The sequence below is a fragment of the Bubalus kerabau genome, chromosome 23 (genome assembly GCF_029407905.1).
Source record: "Bubalus kerabau isolate K-KA32 ecotype Philippines breed swamp buffalo chromosome 23, PCC_UOA_SB_1v2, whole genome shotgun sequence".
NCBI classification, from domain to species: Eukaryota; Metazoa; Chordata; class Mammalia; order Artiodactyla; family Bovidae; genus Bubalus; species Bubalus kerabau.
The window spans coordinates 41,561,749-41,583,949 of record NC_073646.1 but is presented as its reverse complement, the minus strand read 5'-3'; the positions used below and the strand labels follow the sequence as shown (position 1 = coordinate 41,583,949).

Sequence of the window (22,201 nt, the reverse complement as noted above, 5' to 3'; positions counted from 1 at the left end):
AGAAACTTTTTACAAACCGCATATTTCACAAAGGAGTAGTATCCAGAATACATAAAGAACTCTCAAATCTCAACCATAAAGAAACAAGGAACCTAATTACAAAACAGAAGCTCAGCAGTAAAGAATCTGCCTACCAGCGCAAGAAATGCAGGTTCGATTGCTGGGTTGGAAAGACCCCCGGAGGAGGAAATGGCAACCCATTTCAGTATTTCTGCCTGGGAAGTCCCATGGACAGAGGAACCTGGCAGGCTACAGTCCATCTGGTCACAAAAGAGCTGGACACAACCGAGCGACTAAACAACAATAACAAAAAGCACGAAGAGACGTTTCACCAGAGAGAACATACAGAGGCCAAATGAGCACGGGAGAGATGCTCAACATCATTAGGCATCAGAGAAACGCAAATTACACGGCAGTGATACAGCACTCACACACCTATCGCAATGGCTGAAACAAGGAGCAACACCACCAAATGCTGGCCAGGATGCAGAAAAGCCGGGTGCAAAGCAATCCCGCCGTTTCAGAAACAGTCTGGCAGTTTCTTATAAAACTAAACACGCACCTACCACACGGCTGAGCAGCTGCACTCTCGGGCATTTATCCCAGATACACGAAAATTTATGCTCACAAAAAACACGTACACGATGTTCATAGAAGATTTATTCACAATAGGCAGAAACTGGAAAACAACCCAGATGCCCTCCAAAGGCAGACGGTCAAACGGTGAATGGGGCAAACCCTCCCCATGGGTGCGGGCGTGCTCAGTCGTGTCTGACTCCGTGGACTGCAGCCCGCCAGGCCCCTCTGCCCATGGGATTTCCCAGGCAAGAAGACTAGAGTGGGTTGCCATTTCCTTCTCTGGGGGATCTTTCTGACCCAGGGATCGAACCGGCATCTCCTGTGTCTCCTGCACTGGCAGGCAGGTTCTTTACTCACAGCAATCAAAGGGCAGGGACACACATCAACTCTAGGGAATTACGCTGAGTGATACAAGATGATTCCAAAAGGTCACGTCTTGCAAGATTCCATTTATATCAGATTCTTGAAATAATGAAATCACAGAATTGGAGAAAAGACCAGTTGTTGCCAGGTCAGGGAGAGGGTGAAGGGCGGCAGTGACTAGAACAGACAACAGGAGGAAGACTTGCTGTGATGGGCATGTTCTGCATCTTCACTTTCTCAACATCGGTTTCTCGGCTGTGCTATCATTGTACCGGTTCTGCAAAATCTCACCATTTGGGGGAGCGGGTTAACGGCTATGCAGGGGCTGTTCTTGACAGGATGCTGCAATCATCTCAGGATTAAAAGTTGAATTTAAAAAAGACAGGGTTCAGTTCCCGGCTCTGCCACCTGTTAATGAGGTACCTAACCTCATGTAGATTTCAAACTCTGCTTTCAGTCTCCTCACGGGCTAAATGGACAGTGCCATTGCAGCATATGAAAATTAAAAGACATATATGAGAAGACCCAGCACATAGCTGCTGCTGCTAAGTTGCTTCAGTTGTGTCCGACTCTGTGCGACCCCATAGACAGCAGCCCACTAGGCTCCTCTGTCCCTGGGATTCTCCAGGCAAGAACACTGGAGTGGGTTGCCATTTCCTTCTCCAATGCATGATAGTGAAAAGTGAAAGTGAAGTCGCTCAGTCGTGTCCAACTCTTAGCGACCCCATGGACTGCAGCCCACCAGGCTCCTCCGTCCATGGGATTCTCCAGGCAAGAGTACTGGAGTGGGGTGCCATTGCCTTCTCCACAGCACATAGCTAGTGCTTTAAAAATAGCCTGTTAACATGAACGCTATTTGTAGACACAAATATTATTCTGAAGAGTTATCATTCAAATATCTGCTACTAGAGCCTTTACAAAGCAATTTATTTAAAAAGTCCCTTAGCAAAGTGATCTTTCCAAATAAAAAAGGGGGGGATGGTAGTGGCAATTACTGGTTTTAGAGTAAAAGATGAATTGCTAACTACTTACTGAAATGGTCAAAACAGACGAAGTGAGTTTAATATGGAACTACAATTAGAAAAGAAAAAAAAACTGACAAGGAAAACAGGATGCTGCTTAATAAATTCTGTTTCTTGTTGATAAGGAAGTTTGTAAAAGTTAGTGTTTATATGTACTGGGAAAAGCTAAAACTGAGTTTTCTAAAAGACACTTAATACACTGATTTAGATTGTAAGATTCTATGTTTCTAAGCAGTTTCTCTGCCTCCCGAGTCGCGAGAAACTGGGAGTCAATCAGCCACATCTTATAACCTACTTGGTTCAGAGGTCCGAAAAGCCACAGAAATAAAATCGAGCTCTGTGACAAAGACAATCAAGTGCACTTTACCCCAGAAGATGAGGAGAATTTTAAACACAGTTAATCCCCTGAATCATACTGGGCACCTAGCCTTTAAAGTTTATGAAGTATTGGGCCAGAGCTCTGACTCACAGAGAGGCTTTTGAAAGAGGTGAAAAGGAGAGGCATGTTTTATCATTCAAATGACTCTCTTCCCGGCAGGACCCTAAAAGAGCTATTTCTATCCACAAGAGACGTTTTACTAACAAATCCATCACGTGGGAACATTGGTGTGAGACCACTGGTGCGGGCCTGGAGGCGGGGAGCCCCGGCTTCCAGGGCTCGGCTTGGAGCCCCTCATCCTCAAGGCCCGGGGCGTCCTCGTGGGTGAAGTGAAAGATGTGTGCCAATGGGTTTCTACAGTTCTTCGCTAAATTTAGAGCCCAGCGTCTCCAGGGAGGATTCTGGGACAAGTCTCCCTCTACCTCTGTTTTGAGACAACTTTCCTCATACCTGTGATTTGGTTCTCCCAAAATGGGCCAGGGAACGGGTAGGTGAAGGGGCAAAAAGAGGGTAGAGTAAGACACTATGAGGGGAAAAAAACCGGAAATGACCTTAGTCTAGGTACAGGGGAGACTATTTTCCCCTTGTCATCAGTTTTCTCCAGAATTCCTTCGGGGCCCTTCAGCACAAGCTCACACAGAACACAAAAAGGGGAAACTCGGTCAACTGTACACTCCCCCTCCCCCTCCAAACAGACAGCAATCCATAAAAATGCAGCAAGGGACAGAAGCACCTGGAGACGGAACTCCACCTGAGACATACCTTAATAACTGTAAGGCAAGGATTTAACTTACATCATCACACAAACACAGCAGTTCTGTGGTAACGTAGGATATCTGCACACAGGCTGGCTATCTGACCATATTAAGGAGTTTTTACTTTTTAGTTTGATAAAACACCATTAAAAAAAAAAGAGTGAGCAAACAAGCCACCGGATGCTTGTCTTTGAGCTCTGTCAATAAACCTTTTCTAATGAATCTATACAATGTCTGGGATTTGCTTCAAAATCACTGGGGTGGGGGAACAGGGAGGGGTACAGGTGAAACCGGGAGGGGCACTGACTCCATCGACATTGCTGAAGCTCTGAGGAGGGGGCCCGGGGACCCACTGTCCCTACTATTTTTCTCTATGCTGTATATGTTGGAAATTTTCCTAGTAAACAGTCTAAAAGGAGAGACTTGCGGCCGGTTTCCTGCCCCGTCTACAGCGCTCTTCTGAACTTCACTGGGAAGGCGGGGCAAGGATGGCACCCCAAGCCCAGGAAAGGCCCTCCCAGCTTCTGAAGCCCTCGCCCCTCCGACGCCCCACAAGGAGTCCGGCTTTCCCCTTCAAGAGCCCCCGAACCCTCCACCCCAGGAGAGCAGAGGCGAAGGCCCCCCGGGCCGTCGGGGAGACGCGGCGCGCATCCTCGGCCGGCGCCCCAGAAGCCGGGGGCCGAGGGCGGCCGGGGCCGGGGTCCCCGCCGGGGCGCCGAAGCCCGGGGGCCGCGCCGGCGCGCACCTGGGCGCAGGTGTGCGGGCGGGGAGCGCGCACCTTGAGGATGTTGTCGAAGATGGTGTCGCGGAACTCGAGCAGCGCCTTCTGGTCGAACTCGCGGCCGTGGATGATGCGCATCTGCTTGAGGAAGGTGGACTTGCCGCTCTCGCCCGCGCCCAACAGCAGGATCTTGACGAGGCGCCGCACGGCGCGCCGCTCGCGGGCCAGCCCCGCGTCGATGTCCCGGCTGCGCCGCCGCGCCTCGCGCTCCGCATCGCGGGCCCCGCCGCCGCCCGCCCTGCGCTCGCGGGCCCCGCCGGCCTCGGCCGGCAGCAGGCAGCGGCTGAGGGTCCGCACCACGCCGGACATGGCCGCTCAGGCCATGGACCCCGCGGCGGGCGAGGCGGCAGCCGGCCGCTCCCTCAGGCCGCGTCCGCCGCCGCCGCCGCCCCGAGGCCCGCTCTCGCCCGCCGCTCGGCCCGGCGGGGGGGGCGGGACGACGCGGCCCGAGGCCCGGGGATTGGGCCGGCTGCCGTCCGTCCGGATGGTGACGCCTTCCGATTGGGCCGCGGTGCTCTGAGAGGCGGGCATCTCCCCGGCCCTGGGGGCGGGGCCGGCGCCCAAAGAGGCGGGACCTTTGGGGTGGGGGCGCTTCTCATTGGGCTCCCGGGACCGAGGTTCTTTCTTTCAGAATGAAAGGGAGGCGGGGTCTTCGAGGGGGCGGAGCGGCGGCCCGCCATGGCGAATTAGAACTGCTCTGGGGCCACGTCAATCACGAAGAACGGGCTTAGGATTGGCGATGTCGCGAAACGGGGCGGGACCAGAAGTGCCAGGTGTACAGAGGGAGTGTGTCTTGGGTTCCCAGACTGGGTCAACCTGTGAGACCCAGACGCTCGCGAAGCGCACTCGGCGTTGCATGAACGTTGGAGAATGTAGATAAGAGGTCCAGCTGCTCGTCTTAGGTTTAGAGAGAAAGCTGTGCTTTCCAGAAACACTGGGGGATGGGCCAAACTTTGCAAACAGATGGCATCTTTTAAAGAGTGTCGTGGGCCTCGGGGCGGCTTTTTAGCTGATAATCAAAATCACCAGGACCCCCCCGCCCCTCCCCCCCCCCCAAAAAAAAAGCCATGTAGCACAGTGATGGGGTCTGGAATTGCTGGGTCTGAGATGGAATCTCCTGTCGACCCATTACTAGTTACATAACATTTTAGGCAGCTTCCCCGCCTCCTCCCTCCATTTTTAGCTTTAATTTCTTCCTCTATAAAATAGAGCCCTTAAATAGCAACTATCTCGGGTGATTGTGAAGATGTAAGCTGAGAACTTGAACTTGTAAAGCACTTAGCACCGTGCCTGGACCCAAGCAAGTTCTTGCTAAGTGTTAGCTGATCTTATTACTAATTCTTACCAGTCCCAGAGCTATTTTGAGTCAAACCTCCAGGAAGGAGCTCAGGTATCTCTTGATCTCCAGGTGATTGGTGGGCTTTGGGAGCCATGATCTATTAAAAGATAAATGAAGGCATATTTTTTTAAAAAATTGAGAGGATCTGAGCAAAAGCCGATTCTAATAGGGCCGTGTCAACCCAGTGGGGGGCACTCTGCAGAAGGGAGCCAGGGGAAACATAGAAAGTGGGAAGCAAAGAAATTGTTTGATTGGCTACAGCTTAAAGTCTAGTTAGCTGTTCGTGGTTGGTTGTCTTTAGCTTATGGTACCCAGCTGGGGTGGACTTTCCCAGGCAGCACTAGCATTACAGAACCTGCCCTCCAACGCAGGAGACATAAGAGACTGTGGGTTGGGTCCCTGGGTGGGGAAGATCCCCTGGAGGAGAAAATGGCAACCCACTCCATATTCTCACCTGAAGAATCCCACGGACAGAGGAACCTGGTGGGCTACAGTCCATAGGGTCCCAAAGAGTCGAACACAACTGAAGCAACTCAGCAGGCACACACTCAGTTGGGGATTTGACGAGATGAGATGGTTCGATAGCATCACCAAGTCAACGGACATGAATCTCACGAAACTCTGGGAGACACGGCAGGTAAGTGAGCCTGGTATGCTGCAGTCTAAGGGGTCACAAAGAACTGGACACAACTTAGTGGCTGAACAACAACAGCAACAATAAAAGAATATTAAAAGTATTCGGGTGGGTGTGAAAAAGAACCAAATAAAACATCTAAAAATTAAAAATATAATGACTTAAATAGGTACTTAATAGATATGTTGCAGATTAAGAAATAGATGAAAAGAATAAACTGGAATATAAATCTGAAAAAATTACCTTGAATCCAACACAGACAAAGACATACAGGATAAGAGAGAAACAGGAAAGATGGAGGAAGAATATTGAACGTGTACCTACTAGAGTCCTGGAAGGGGATAGAGAGAGTGAGGAAGAGGCAATATTTAAAGTGATAATGGCTGAGAATTTTAAATTGACACATGCTATGAAATGCTTAGCTTGATAAAAAGAAATCCAGACCAAGATACACCACCATGAGTTCAATTCAAGGACATCAGAGACAAAGAGAAGATCTTGAAGGCTTCCAGAGAGAAAGTTATAACAGCCACTTTTTTTTTTTGGACTGCACCACGTGACTTGCAGGATCTTAGTTCCCGGACTAAGAATTGAACCTGGTCCCTCAGCAATGAAAGTGTGGAGTCCCATCCACTGGACTGCCAGGGAATTTCCAATAGCTACTATTTATATGCTAGTTACCAGAGGCCAGGCACTGTTCTAAGCACTTTGCATGGACTAGCTCTTGGAATCCTCACAGAAACAACGTAAATGAAGAGCTGATACCTCAGGACCAAAGTGCAAGTCCCAGGGGAAATAATACCTTAAAAACATTGAGGGGAAAAAAATAACCATTAACCTAGAATTGCAAAGCCAGTAAAAATACCTTTTGAGAAAGTGGAGACAATAGGGGCATTTCAAACAAATAAAAATAGAAAATTATTTTATACTACAAATGTATGTTATGGGCTGAACTGTATCTCCTCCCTGAAATACACATGTTGAGATTCTGACCCCCAGGGCCTCAGAAGCTGGCTGTGCTTGGAGATGGGGCCTTAAAGAGTGATTACGTTACAATGACGTCTTTAGGGTGGGCCTTGATCCAACATGGCTGAGGTCATAGTAAGACAAGGAAACTTACAGAGGCAGACCACCGGAAGACACAGGAAGCAGATGGCCATTTACAAGCCAGGGAGACAGGCCGCGGAAGAAACCAGCTCTGCCGACACCTTGATTTCAGACTTCTGGCTGCCAGAATTTTGAGGAAATTCATTTCTGTTGTCAAGCCCCCTTATCTGTGGCACTTTATTATGGCAGCCCTGGTGATCTGATGTCCTTCAGGAAGAAGCAAAAACAACCCCCAAAAGAAGGACTGGGATACGAAAAGAAACGGTGGGGCTTCTTCCCTGGTGGCTCAGTCATAAAGAATCCACCTGCCGATCCCTGGTCCAGGAGGATCCTACACACCTCAGGGCAGCTAAGCCCGTATGAGACAGCTGCTGAGCCTGCACTCTAGAGCCCGGAGCCCCAGCTACTGAAGCCCGAGCACCCTCGGGCCAGAGCTCCCCAGCAAGAGAAGCCTGCAACAAGAGGCCCGCGGGCTGCAGCTAGAGAGTGGCCCCTGCTCGTCGCAACGAAGACTCAGCACAGCCCCAAGAAATGCATACATAAATAAAATTATTTTAAAGAAATGCATAGCCTCAAATATGTAAGGGAAGAAGTCGACCAAATCTCAAGGAGAAACTGAGGAATCCACCATGATTGCTGAGATTCAGGTGTGGGTTAGATAGGCCTCTTTTAGTAATTAATGGTTGATGCAGTTGAAGAATACAGTTGTGGTAATCTATTGTAGTGTGTGTGTGTGTGTGTGTGTGTGTGTGTTAGTCACTCAGTCGTATCCAGCTCTTTGTGACCCACGGACTAGCCCGCCAGGCTCCTCTGTCCATGGGATTTTCCAGGCAAGAATACTAGAGTGGGTTGCCATTCCTTTCTCCAGGGGATCTTCCCAACTCAGGGATCGAATTCGAGTTTCCTGCATTGTAGGCAGGTCCTTTGCTGTCTGAGCCACCAGGGAAGCCCAGTCTACCACATTAATAGCCCCTAAATGAACTACTTCTCTTGGTTCTTCTTCCGCTTGAATCTCGTTTGGTAGAGGTGATATCCCGCCAGTTCCAGGTTTAAGCCTCAAGAAAGCCTTCTGTCTTTGTGTTTTTGGAGTCCTGGGCTGCCAGTTTAGAAGCCCAGCTGCGTTTCTGGTGGCTGCAGAGGCCACAGAAAAAGATAAAGGCCATGTGGCTTGGAAAGAGCCCCTGCCACCTCAGCCGAGCCAAGTCCTCAGTAGTGTACAGCCCAACCCAGCCACGGAAGGACAAGGCTGCAAAATCACAACCAAATAAAATGCGTTAGTCCTCTAAGTTGTGAAGTGGCTTGTTATACACATTAGATCACTGAAGCAACAAGGAACAAGTCTGACCTAAAAAAATTATATGTACAGATATCTACATATGGGCTTCCCAGGTGGCACTAGCGGTAAAGACCCAGCTGCCAATGCAGGAGACATGAGAGAAGCAGGTTCAATCCCTGGCAGAGAAGATCCCCTGGAGGAGGGCAAGGCAACCCACTCCAGTATTCTTGCCTGGAAAATCCCATGGACAGAGAAACCTGGTGGGCTACAGTCCGTGAGGTTGCAAAGAGTTGGACGCTACTGAAGTGACTTAGCATGCACGCATGCATATCTATATCTATGCTGCTGCTGCTAAGTCGTTTCAGTCGTGTCTGACTCTGTGCAACCCCATAGACCGCAGCCTAGCAGGCTCCCCCGTCCCTGGGATTCTCCAGGCAAACTCGAATTCAATCCCTGGGTTGGTATGAGCCCCTGAAGAAAGAGCCCTTGGAGAGATCACAGGCAAGAACACTGGAGTGGGTTGCCATTCCTTCTCCAATGCATGAAAGCGAAAGTGAAGTCGCTCAGTCGTGTCCGACTCCTAGCGACCTCATGGACTTCAGCCCACCAGGCTCCTCCGTCCATGGGATTTGCCAGGCAAGAGTACCGGAGTGGGGTGCCATTGCCTTCTCCCATCTATATCTATAGATCTATATATAAGTTTCTTTCTATATCTATCTATCCATCTATCCAATAATTAGAGAATATTATGCTCAAATTCAAGAAACATTTTAAAAAACTGATCACATAGTAGGCCATAAAATAAGTTTCAGCATGTTTTAAAAGCTTGGTGTCATATAGATTACATGCTCTGATTGTAGTGCAGGCAATGGCGCCCCCACTCCAGTACTCTTGCCTGGAAAATCCCATGGACAGAGGAGCCTGGTGGGCTGCAGTCCATGGGGTCGCTGAGAGTCGAACACCACTGAGCAACTTCACTTTCACTTTTCACTTTCCTGCATTGGAGAAGGAAATGGCAACCCACTCCACTGTTCTTGCCTGGAGAATCCCAGGGACGGCGGAGCCTGGTGGGCTGCCATCTATGGGGTCGCACAGAGTCGGACACGACTGAAGCGACTTAGCAGCTTAGCAGCAACATAAATACGTCTTCTGAAAACTCCAAACTTATAGACAGGGACCTTCTAAATAAACTTAGCCCAGCGTGTTCAATTTGTTTGTTACTGCATCACAATAAGAAAGATTCTGGGGTTGCTTGTGGCTGCCTCAGGGACCACCCCCCACAAGGTGCTGTGGGGAGCGACGGGCAGGGGGCCCTGGGGCGGGAGGGGTGGGTTCATTCCCCGGCTGTGACCTCGGAGGCGGAGCCGGCTCCGGAGGGCTGCATGGTTTGCAGGGTCCAGTGCAACAGGACAATGTGGGGCCCTAGTTTGCAAAGGCCTCAGAGTCTCGGGAAAGGGACGGCCGAGGTTCAGATCAAGCACTTCTGTGCAGGGGCTCGCGGCGGGGCGGGGTGGGGGTGGGGGTGGGGAGCGTCCACGGCCAAGCGCCTCAGGGGAGGCCCGGGGTGAGGGGTGCGGGGCGGGGCATGGCCTGCCTCCGCTGAGACCGGTCGGGCACCAGCTTGCTCCGAGCGTTCGCCGCCTGTCGGGAAGGCACAGGAAATGGTTCCGTCTTTCCCCGCTGTGATTCACCCTCTCCAGCCCGCTCTTTCCAGCCTCCCTTCCTGTCCGTTCCTAGGGCAGACTCCGTCATTCCCTGGTACTTCTGAGCAATGGAAAGGGCCGTTTGATTGAATCCACAACGTCAGCCTCAAATCCAGTCACACACTCATCCTGACCCTGCAGAGCAGCCAGACCTTGCCCTGTGCTTGTCGGTGGAGGAGGGGGCGGCGGGGGGGCGGGGGGGGGGCTTCTCCTCCTCCCTCTCTGTGGAACAAGGAGGGGGTGGGGGGAAGGGATGGGGGGAGGGAGGAGGGGGGATGGGGAGAGGGTGGGGGAGGGTTGGAGGGGTGGGGGGTTGGAGGGGGTGGAGGGAGTGGGTAGATGAAGGGGTGGGGGAGGGGGGAGGGGTGGGGGGTAGGGGGTGGGGGGGTGAGGGGTAAGGGGTGGGGGGATGGGGGGGTAGAGGGAGAGGGCAGATGGAGGGGGGAGGGGGCCAGGACAGCATTCTGGCCACCTCTTCAGCCCTGAGAAGACTTCTCACCCCCTTTGCTGCTGCCTGAGGGTATCTGCCGCTAGCCTGGAGGTTCAGGCCACAACTGGTGGGGGAAACAGGTAAAGGCCCCTCTCCATGAGACAAGGCACGTAAGACTCTCAGAGTCTCACAGGGAAGCCAGACAGTAAGCAGAGGCTTGTCTGGCCTCGGGACGCAATACCAGTATCAATACCAATACCAACAGCAACAGCGAGATCAGTACCCACTGCAGCTTACACTTACCTTACGTGGTTTTTGGGTGTTGAGCACTTTCCTGACACGAAAGCATTAATGTTCGCGTCCAGGAGACACGTGGTACTACAGGCCCGTCTTTCAGTGGCGAGGAAACAGGGTAGGAAAGGCACTCAAGGTGGCAGAGTCAGGAAGCGGCAGTCGGGGCCGGACACGAGGCCTCCCAAGCTCCAGGTCTAGTGCTCATGCTCACCCTACGCCTTTCCTTCTGGAAGAGTCCGTACAAAGTGCATGGGTAACATGGGCAGGGGCAAGAGGGCCGATTCTGCCCCTGGAGTATCCGGGTAGGCTTCATGGAAGAGGTGACGCTTGAGTTTGGCTGTAAAGGGTCCCTGGGATTTGTCAGGGGGATGAGGTGGGAAAGACACTGCAGCTGAGGGAACAGCATGTGAAAAAGCCCTGACTTTATGCTTCTCTACCTCCCCCAAGGTGGTGTGAGCGCCGTGAAGCCAGGCACACCTCTACCCCAGATGCCCGGCATGCAGAGGACACTGAATATGGGTTTGGGGGGGTGGTGAATGAACACCACCTGAGTGGGAGGTGTGGTCCCCTTGCTGCCTCTGTGCGAAGTCCTCAGGCAGGTGCTCAGGGGTGGTCTCATAGTGGCCCGTAGAGTCCCCGCTGGGGGGTTGGTCCCTGGTACGCCAGAGAACATGACTGGCAGTTCCCACTTGTAACCACCAGGTGTCGCTCACACCACACCAGGAAACCCAGCGCGGGGCTCCGGAGCTGCAGTCACAGGGCGGGGGCAATGTCCTCGGTGAGCCAGAGACGGGATCTCCAGGCGACCATTCGTCCTCATTAGAGCCCGGGGTCCCTCCTCCAGGACCAGACAGCTGTGCCCAGCGTCGAGGGCTGCGCTGAGAGGCCTCCTTCTGTAGCTAGGGGCAGCTGTAGGTGAGGAAGCAGGATGGCCTTGGGGAATGGGTGCTGGAGCCAGACCTGGGAGGTCTGTGACCGTCACTTCATCCAGCACCATTCATCCAGCAGCCCTGCCACTGCCCACTACCCCTGCCCACAGCCTTGGCCGTTCAGGGAAGGCTGCTTGTGCAAGGGCTCTCATCAGCCGCCCAATGCCCCCCACCCAGGCCGCCCTCCCTGGACACTCAGCTGGCCCCGAGAAGTGATATCAACCTTCCTACACACCTCCGAGGCAGCTGGCCCTGTTCCCTTTGTGAGGTCTTACTTAACTTGGGGTTCTAAGCCCCAGGGGTCCAGCCACTCCTGCCTTCAGTCTCACGGCTGAGATCTGGAAGCTTCCCGACCTTGTGGGGAGGAAGTGGTCACCCGGGCCATGGGCATGCATTTCCTACTGCTCAGACTCAGGTGAAGAAAACCAGGCCTGTATGTTTCTGTAACTCAGCCCTGTCCACGGAGCCATTATTCTCACTGCTGGCAGATAATGTCATCTTGGCCAATTCCAGGTAAACACAGTCATTTGAACTCACACAGTTTGGGGATGTCCCTTTGCCCTTCCTTCCACCTGAAGTGGCAGCTACATTCTAGGGGTTTATGGGGACTTACAGGCTTCCCTGGTGGCTCAATGGTGAAGAACCTACCTTCCAATGCAGGAGATGGGGGTTTGATCCCTGTGTCAGGAAGATGCCCTGGAGAAGGAAATGCAACCCACTCCAGTATTCTTGCCTGGGAAATCCCATGGACAGAGGAGCTTGGTGGGCTGCAGTCCACGGGGTCGCAAAGAGTCGGACTCGGCTTAGTGATTGAACAACGGTGGAGACTTACCGCACTAGGGAGGCACCTGGTGCTCATTGCCCCACGCCCACGCCGGTGTCCCTGCAGGGAACTGTCACTCCTGACCCCTCTCCTCCAGGTGCCCGTCCCCGAGGTGCCCGTCCTCCGTGGGGAGTGTTTCCTTTGCGTTGGTCGGCTCACGGCATGGTCTAACCTCTGCCCCCCTGCCAGCTTCCTCCCTGTTAGCACCGTGAGCCTCCACATACCCGCTCCCTGGGTTCCATCTCTCCTCAGGTGTCCAGCCTCTCGGGGCTTCTTGTGCCCTTATTGCCCGAGGAGGGTGGGCTGCAGGACCCCTCTCAGAGCCCCGGGCACATCCTCCGCTGGGCCTCGCCTCACCCACCGTGGGAGGAGCTCCGTCTCATTTGGGAGCGGGGAGAATCGGGGTGTTCTCAGGACCTGATTTTCTTCCCACATCTTTCTAGAACCACGTTAAAAAAAAATGGTCGAGATTTTGCATTCTCTGCCTTGAGGGGACAGCTGCCTGCCCAACAGGGAGGGTCTGAAGGAGGTGTGTGCATGTGTGTGTGTGTGTGTGTGTGTATGCGCATCGCATATGTTAATGCTCCCAGTCTTTCCACCCAGTCTGCCTGAATGGCTCCTGTTCCATGTGACTGGGCGTGGCCGCCTTCCTAACCTCTGGACGCCCAGGCTGGGGCAGGTGTGTGCCAGGCCGTGAGCACACGCTGGGCTTCTGCTCCGGCTCGTAGAGCAGACCTGACCTTAGACTCAGAGTACCCTAGCGTGAACCATGTGCGTGCGTGCCCAGATGCTTCAGTCGTGTCTGACTCTTTGCATCTCCACGCACTGCGGCCCGCCAGGCTCCTCTGTCCATGGGATTCTCCAGACAAGAATACTGAGGTAGGTTGCCATGCCCTCCTCCAGGGGATCTTCCTGACCCAGGGATTGAACCTGGGTCTCCCACATTGTGGGCAGATTCTTTACCGTCTGAGCCACCAGGGAAGCCCTGTGAACCACATAGCTAACCTAAAGCTGTCTCCTCGCCTCATTAAAAAAACAGGTGGAAGTAATTTTAAAAATGTATTTCTTTTAACCCAGTAGGTGCAAAATGTCATCATTTCAACATGGAATCAGTCTAAAAGTTATGGGTGACTTAGCTTAAGTTCTTCCTGTGAAGTCTCTGAAATATGGCGTGTGTTTTACAAGAGCAACACATCTCGACCTGAACTTTTAGCCAGCAGTATCTGCCTTGTGTTTAGACTTGACAAAACAGTTGGAAAAGTAGGTTCGCACGCACAAGTTGACTAAATACACTTAAAAGGTGCCCAGTAATTGAATCCTGTATAAGTTTAAAATGGGGTGAAATAAAGAGCGTGGTTCGCCTGCCTCACAGGCTGCAGGCCGTGTGCTCACTGGCCGCCTGGGGCTGGAGACTGCTGCCCTGGACAGAGCGGGCTGCCGTGTCCTCTCCTCCCGGCACGTCTGTTTCTTTTTCTTCTTAAACTGGGCTCATGGGCTCCTCTCAGATGCCCAAGATTCCGCCCTACTGGCTCTTCCGGTTTCCCCAGACCCAGCCTCAGTGCTCTGACCACACCACTGAGTGGTCGCCAGTGCAGATTTGTTTTAAAATAAATGACTGTGACTTTGAGGTACCCAGAGACAAACCCTTGGGTCCTGGGCCTTCGTCTGAAAATGTTGTTCAGTCACTAAGTTGTGTCTGACTCTTTGCAACCCCGTGGACTGCAGCACACCAGGCTTCCCTGTGCTTCACCATCTCCTGGAGTTTGCTCAAATTCACGTCCATTGAGTCGGTGATGCCATCCAACCGTCTCATCCTCTGTCACTCTCTTCTTTTGCCCTCACTCTTTCCCAGCATCAGGTCTTTTCCAGTGAGTCGGCTCTTTGCATCAGTTGGCCAAAGTATTGGAGCTTCAGCTTTAGCATCAGTCCTTCCAATGAGTATTCAGGATTGATTTCCTTTAGGATTGACTGGTTTGATCTTTTTGCAGTCCAGTGGACTCTCAGGAGTCTTCTCTAGCACCACAGTTCAAAAGCATCAATTCTTTGGCATTCAGCCTGCTTTATGGTCCAACTCTCACATCCATACATGACTACTAGAAAAACCATCCTCAGGAAATGAGGTTGCAGCCAAACATTTAATGGACAAAGAACTTGTATCCAGAATATACAAAAAGCTCTCAACACTCATGAAAAAGAAAACAAACAACCTCATAAAAAGTGGGCGGAAGATTTGAACAGACACTTTCCTAAAACCGACGTTTGGATGTCGTGTCAGGACCTGAAAAGGCACGCGTCATCGTTAAGCATTAGTGAATGGCAGATGGAGATGCCAGGAGACACACGCCTGTTAGGGTGGAAACTGCGAAACAGTGTGAGTGATGCCAGGAGGCAGCGCTGCGGGGCTCCCCTGCTGGCAGGAGTGTGTGGTGGCACAGCCGCTGATGAAGTCTAAGAACCTTCTCTTCCAGGTGGGGTTTGGAGAACATCCAGGCAGGAACCAGGGGTAGCACTGGAGTCCTAAGCTACTCCAAACGCCATCTGTGGCCCAGCAGAACCAGCATCACCTGGGCACTTTGGAGAAATGCACAATCTCAGGTCCCATGGTGGAACCAGAATCCTGGAGACAGAGTCCAGGGATCGGCGTTATTTGGGCTCTCCTGGCGATTCTTATGCCCAGTCAAGTCTGAGAAACATCACTGACCCACGGCATCTGCATTTCACAGGTGTGGGGACTCATGTCCACAGGCCTGGTCTGGGTTCACCTTCTGGAGGGTGGCTGAGTGGCACCAGAAAGCGTATCGGGCCTTTGGGCTGTGAAGAATGTAGTTCAACACGTCTAGGAAAAAAAAATTTGTCTGGGGGACCCAACTTATAACTTGTCAAAAACCACCTGGGTGGTTGTCATCACGAAATAGAGCTCAGAGGCTCATTCTTCCAGAAAAGAAACCCATCCATCTGTTTGCAGTCAGGGGAGGGTGTTCATGCAACACCAGATGCTGCTCTGGGTGCTATGGTAACGGCATGCGTTGGTCAAGACCGTCCTGCCCTGCATACAATTTTTGAAACAAGCTAAACACTTGCTGTGGAAGTTACTGGCACTCCCGGGCTTGTCCCCGTTCTCCTGGAAACGTAGCCTGCCATCCCCTCCTCTTCTGTCAGGGCCCTATTTACCCTTTCATACCCAGCCCAAATGTCCCCTTCTTCCCACTTGGGCCAGTGACTGTGTCTTTACATGGCTTGCCCTTCTCCGTGTGCCCCAGTTTCTCTCTTGTAAAGATGCCACTCATTGGATTGGATGAGCCATTGAATGTGTCTTTACATGGTGTTTTCCTCTCTGTGTGCCCCCGTCTCCCTCCTATGAAGATGCTAGTCATTGGATTCAAGCCCTCCCTATGCCTGAGTGACCTCATCTTAACTAATTACCATCTGCAAACACCTTATTTCCAAATAAGGTCACAAGCATGGGCTCCAAATATTAGGATGTCAGCCTATCTTTTGGGGGGACACAATTCAACTCACAGCTGAGGGGCTCACAGCTGTGGGCTTTGGGGTTCAGTCTTGGTGGACCTTCGTGAGCCTTTTGGAACATTCCTCAAAACTGTACCCCCACCCCCTCCCACTCAGTGGAACTAGCTTGGACCAGTCTTTGAGACTCAGTGGGTGTCTCTTCTCAACTTTGCACTCATCAGCAGCATGGTGCTTGGCCAAGGCCAAGCTTGGAGAGGAGTAGTGACCTTACAGAAATTGGGGAACCTTTCAAATCAGGATTCTTATATTTTTCCTTCTCTTCCCAACTCACCACACTGCTCATGCTGCTCCTTGTTTGAGGGTCCAAGCCACCTCTGGCCTCTGGCCAGCCCTGGAGTTGGGCGGCTGGTGCTCCCAGGCGGAGGGCTCTGGAAGGTATGTGCCTTCTGGTGATCTGGGCGTGGCTGTGGGGCCAGACTGGGGAGAACACCTGGCTTCCCAGGGAATTAGCCACCGGGGCCCCCACGGGCGTGAGGACCCAGCTGTTGCTTTCAGAGTCCCGCTGACAGGTGCACCGAAGGGCAGAGGGTGCTATTAGAAAAGAGAGACTAGAAAAGAGAGACTGTGATTTACAGCAGCGGCGGCCTGGGACGGCCGGGCTTGTGGACACTGGGAAGATGGAAGCGAGCTGGCAGGATGCTAACGGGATGAGGGATCTGCATTTCATGGAGACGGTGTGTCGGAGTCCGCGCTGCCTGAGATTAAATGACCCGTCCCCTGCATACAGAAAGGCTGGAATAAATCAGGCTTTCCTGCAAGCGGGGTGGCAGGGAGTTAATTAGGAACGAGAAAAATACATTTCAACTCACAAAGAAGCCCTGTGAGCAAGCGAGGAGCATTCCCGACCCCTACCGGGGGTTTCGCTCTCGGGGAGAGGACGAGGTTCGCCCCTCCTTCCAAAGGACACACAGGACCCCGGAGACGTCAGAGAGGAAAGTGGGGTGGAGGGAGCTGGTGTGGGCAGGAGACCCCTGCTGTGTCCAGCCGGAAGTGATGGTGGCCTGGACTCAGGCGGGCAGAGGCCACAATGGAGAGAGAGGGACGGGGCGTGGCACCCCCATCACGAGACCCTCCTCGGAGCACTCCTGCCCCGGGACACTGATGGCTGGACCTCTGCCCAGGCTGGCATAGGCTCGCCCTGGACCTCTGCCCAGGCTGGCATGGGCTCACCCTGGCATGACCTTCCACCTGCTTGGTTCTGCTTCTTTTCTGAGCCCTGAGTCCCCGGAGGCAGGGATCCTGTCTGGAAATTGTGGCGCTCAGGGATGCAAAAGAGGCTTTTGTTAAATACAGGTCCTCCAAACAGAAAAACGGGAAATGGCAAAGGAACTACGTGCTATGGACCCCCAAAGTTGGGCATGCAATGCTCTGAGAACTCCCTGACATGGTGGGAGCCATCAGCCCACTTCTCAGAGGCTGTAGGTGGAAGCAGAGGCCTGGCGAGGCAGCTGGAGCGGAAATGGTGATGAAGGACTCCCAGCATCTCTGAAAGAGGTTAGGAGATGATCCCTCAGGGCCCCACTTGCCTCCTCCCCACAAGCGGCTTCTGCCTCTGGCCAATCCCACGTCCCCCTGAGACTCTACAGTCCCCGAATTGGTGTTCCCCCCCTCACAAAGCCAGCCAGGGTGGTCAGAGGACAGGGAGGCCGGCTGGGTGCCCCAGTCCTTGTGGGAGGTGCCCAGGGGTTCCAGTGGGGTGTTGTGGGAGGCATGAATTGCTGAGCCCTCCTCCCGTGGATCCGCATGACCACCTGACGCCCAGATGGGGGTGTGCAAACTTCCAGATGCAGCCAGATGCTCTGTGGGCAAGAATGTGGATTTTTTTTTTTTTTTAAGAATGTGGATCTTGAGGAAAGCTTTATGGTGTTTACCTTGCAGAAGTGTTATGTGCCCATGGCAGCACTCAGATTTGTGCCTGGCAGGAGGTGAGCCCCGCCCTGCTTCCTCCGTCCCTAAACCCAGAGGTGAGCCCTGCTGACGAGTGGCATCTCCAGCCCCGGGCGTTCTGTGCGCACGCAAGCCTGCACACGTGGATGTCTGCATGCTTTGCCCACATATCACACACAGCGTCTTCCACGGGACAGTACATCTTGGCCATCTGTGTACCTTGGACACACAGAACTGCCTTGCTCACTTACAAGCCTGGCATTCCGTGGGTTCTCTTAGCGCTCTGTGGCCTGCTGAATTCTTCTTTTGGGGGGCATTTACAAGCAAGGCTGCAGTGGGCACCCATGGACACTGCACTGCGGTGTGCACTGCGGTGGGTATTTCGGTGGCTGAGGAGTGAAGCCCAGATCTCCTGGGCAGGTGCCTTAACTCTGTGCCTCGGTTTGCTGATCTGACAAATGGGATTCCCCGCCCTCCTTCACAGGACGCCATGGGTGAGTGTTCAGCAGCTGTTTGCTCCCACGTGGGTTGGGCTCTCTGATTTCAGGTCTCTGCCTGGGCGTGGGCGGCTCGGACCTGGGCCCAGCATCCGGGCCGCCCTCGGCTCTGGGCCGGCCGGAGAACAGTGCCCAGTGCTGGGGGAGCAGCAGGCCGTTCCCTGGCTGTCAGGGCGTGAGGATTAGATGCAGAATAATGCAGTCCCCGATCAAACCTGCAGCTGTAACTCAGGCCCAGACGCTGCCAGCGCCATAAATTTGGGCAGAAAGTGCAGCTCTAGCAGTTTGCGAACAAGAGCGGGGGAGGCCGGGTGAATTACGGCCGCCGAGGAAGCGAGGCCCCCTGCCCGGCATTGTTAGCCAGAGCCAGGGATTGATTACTCACTGGCTTAATGAAATTGAATTTTAATTTATATCCCAGCCCTTGATGGGGGTGGGGGGGCGTGCCTGGCAGAAGTGGGCTCAGCCCCAGGGTGGGGGGGCTCCTTTACAAGGGGTGGTGGGCTGCAGCCAAATCCTCCAGGAGGGGATGATGGGCATCCGTGGTGGCATCTGACCTGCCACCTGGGGCGCTTTGGAAAGTTGTGGGACCTCCCTGAGCTTCCTCCCATCTGGGCATACCTGCCCAGCTCAGGTGCCCACCTCCAGCAGGCTCAGTGATAGAGGGTCCTTTCCTGCCCTTCATGGGTGCTGGAAGCCACATGAGGTGCTCAGACCAGGTGGGGATGAGATTTGGGGGGAGAGGAGAGTTCAAGATTCAGGGAGCTCTTTGGAGGTCTCCAACTCACCTGTCCTGCATGTCCAAAGATGACACTTTCCAACTGCTGCTGCTGGTTGCCACATTGACGCAGTATTTTGGAAGGCCTGCCGAGCATGGGGCGCCTGCCCCGTGGGCACCTGAGTTCCGAGAGGCTTTGGCCTCTCTGCGGGGTGCACAGGTCACATGCATGCAGTGAGGCTGGCGTGCCTGAACACCCCAGCCTGCACTTTCCAGCCTGGGTCATCACGGCCCGCTGAGCGCAGGCCGGCCGCCAGCCCCCGTCCTCAGCCGGAGGCGATGAGAGCTCCTCCCCCCAGGGGCGTCAGGGGCTCCACAGGTCGTGTTCCTAAGTGTCTGGCTCGCCGTGGAGGCCGCTTCCTCACGGAGCCTCCCTAGACGCTGCTCAGGTCTCACTGGGGTGGGGAGCTGGGGCTGGAGGGCGAGTGACCCCAGCACCCACCCCTGTGGCCGAGATGATAAGAGGGTCTTTTTTGGACCCAGTGAGAAGGGGGGCGTCACACAGAAGTGAAGGCCCGTGGGCATCCTGGGAGCAGGGCTTATCCCCACCCGGGGCGGATCCTTGAGAGCACACAGCAAGAGAGCAGGAGAGTTGGCACCAGCCCGGGCCACCTGGGCATGGACCGGGTGTGGCATCCTCAGGCCTGTGGGCCCCATGGACAGGAGGGGAGGGAAAAAGGTAGGTGGTTCCTGAGTCATCAGGCAGAAAGGAGGCTGCGTGTCCGCTGTCCCTTTCTCTTCCAGAGATCAACTTCCACCCTCACAATTTTTGGTGCCTGGACGGTTCCTTCAGAGACAGAAAAAGATGCCCATCCTCTGGGTGACCCCGGCCAGGGTGGCCTGGTAAGTGGGCACAGGAATGTCAGCCCCACGTGGACTCTGGCAGGGGGCAAAGGGTCTTGATCAACACAGACACACCCTCCTGACCCCAGCTGCATCTTTCTTTAAAAAAAAAACAAAAACTTTATTTATTTATTTATTTGGCTGCCTCAGCTCTTAGTGCTGCGTGCGGGATCTTCATTTTGTTTTGTGAGGTCTTTCGCTCCAGAGCATGTAGGCTCACTAGTGCTGAGCAGGCTTAGTTGTCCCAAGGCATGTGGATCTTAGTTCTCCCACCAGGATCGAACCTGTGTCCCCTGCATTCCAAGGCAGATTCTTAACCACTGGACCACCAAGGAAGTCCTTGCATCTTTCTTTAAATTATCTTTTTTTCCCCCCAATATACACAAATTGATGAGAAAAGGAAGTCTTGCGTTGTCCTGACTTATGGGAATCCAGCACTGTTTTCTCAACAAAATAAGTGTCTCCAACACATCGTGTAGTATTATCATGTAGCTCACATATATAATGTATGCACAAGTGTATATAGATGCTATTTCTATACACCACATATATGATGTTATAGTATATTTTGTATTATTTAAAAAAGCCCCATACCTCTCAGATCACATGTGTTGCGTGTTGAAAACACCCCGTTGTCTGAGTGGGTGGCTGAGCTCTTTCAGGCGAGGGTCTGGTCATTGTGTGTCGCTAAAACGTTCACAGCTCGAGAGCAAGCAAACCCACTCACGAGGATTTGCTGACCACGCTGGCTCTGCTGGGGCTGGGGAGGAGAGTGCGGCCCGGGTCAGGGCTGGCCCGGGGGGAGGTGTCGGCCGTAAGGAGTGGGGATGGTGTGGGCTGGGCATCGAGTGAGACCCCGGCCCTGGGCTGGGGGCTTCGTCCACCCCCCAGCAGCTCTCGGAGGGGTCTTAATAGCCCACTTCATTGTACTGTCTCCTCGTGAAGAGTTCCAGTACACAGAAAGCCACTGGGAGATGCCACAAGACTGGTGCCCCTGAGCCGGGTACACTGCCCAGCTCCGTGGAGGCCTCTGCTCCCTGTGCAGGTCCTTCCCTGGGGTCTTATGAAAGAGATGGACCCTGGGGGGTGTGGCCCCAACCCTGTGATGCCTGCCCTGGTCCTTTCCCGTCCGCCTCCCAAGAAAGAGCCACGTTCCCCGTTGACCGTTTACCTCCCTGTTGCATGAATGTACGTTGTTACCGTGTATGTTGGTGACCGTGTATGAGATACGCGGTGTGTTTCACACAGATCCGTGCCCAGGGCACAGCTGGGAATACGGAGACAGCTCTCGAGTTCCGTGGTCCTGAGGGCCACCCTGCTCCCGGGGCATCAGTAAGCCTGGGGCGTCTGGAGAGCACTTCCTTCTCACACATGCCACCCTGGGCCAGTGATGCGGGTGCGGGATGTGTCGGGATGGGTTTTAGGGTCTGCGGGCCTCCCGAGCGGTGCGAGGCCGCAGGGGACCCAGGTGGCTGGAGGGGGACGAGCTCGCCCTTTCTGTTCCGCGTTGCTGCCCAGGAGGGAGGCCCCTGGTTCCCGCTCCAGGAGCCGCGCAGGAGGTCTGCAGCCTGGGCTGTCCAGGTGAAGCCCCTTCCTTGCGGATCCAGGGAGACTTGTGTCGCCCTGACGGCGAGCCTGGGGGACGGTCCCCGGGACTGGGTTTGCCAAGCGGACAGCTGCCTGTTTGGGAGACATTGAAGACGGCGAGGGGCATTGGGGGCCAGGTGGCAGCCAGCCTGGAGGGTGCTGGGCCACCGACGGGGCCGGGGTGATGGGGCAAAGCTGGGGCGGGGTCTCCACCCACGTGTGTGCCACCACCGACCTGACCCCCTACCCAGCATGAGCAGATGCGCGTGTGTGTACACGGACACACATACACGTATACCCCACCATATGCACACAAACGTGTGCACACACACAGCCACACACACTCAACCACACACACACAGCCACACACACACCACACTCAACCACACACACAGAGCCACACACACACAGCCACACACACACACACACACTCAACCACACACACGCAGCCACACACACCACACACACTCAACCACACCCACACCACACTCAACCACACACACACAACCACACCCACACCACACTCAACCACACACACACAGCCACACACACAGAGCCACACACACACATACACACACCACACTCAACCACACACACGCAGCCACACACACCACACACACACAACCACACCCACACCACACTCAACCACACACACACAGCCACACAC

At 53.9% G+C, this 22,201-nt stretch overlaps 1 protein-coding gene across 1 annotated transcript in view; it reads right to left on the bottom strand.

The window, feature by feature from the left end:
* Positions 1–4,290, bottom strand: part of GNA12 (G protein subunit alpha 12) — a 71,994-nt gene extending 67,704 nt beyond the window's left edge. The window contains exon 1 of the mRNA XM_055562731.1: positions 3,877–4,290. Coding sequence (XP_055418706.1) covers positions 3,877–4,188 — 312 coding nt within the window. The 5' untranslated portion in view covers positions 4,189–4,290. The remainder of the gene's footprint in view (positions 1–3,876) is intronic.
* Between the last annotated feature and the right edge of the window lie 17,911 nt (positions 4,291–22,201).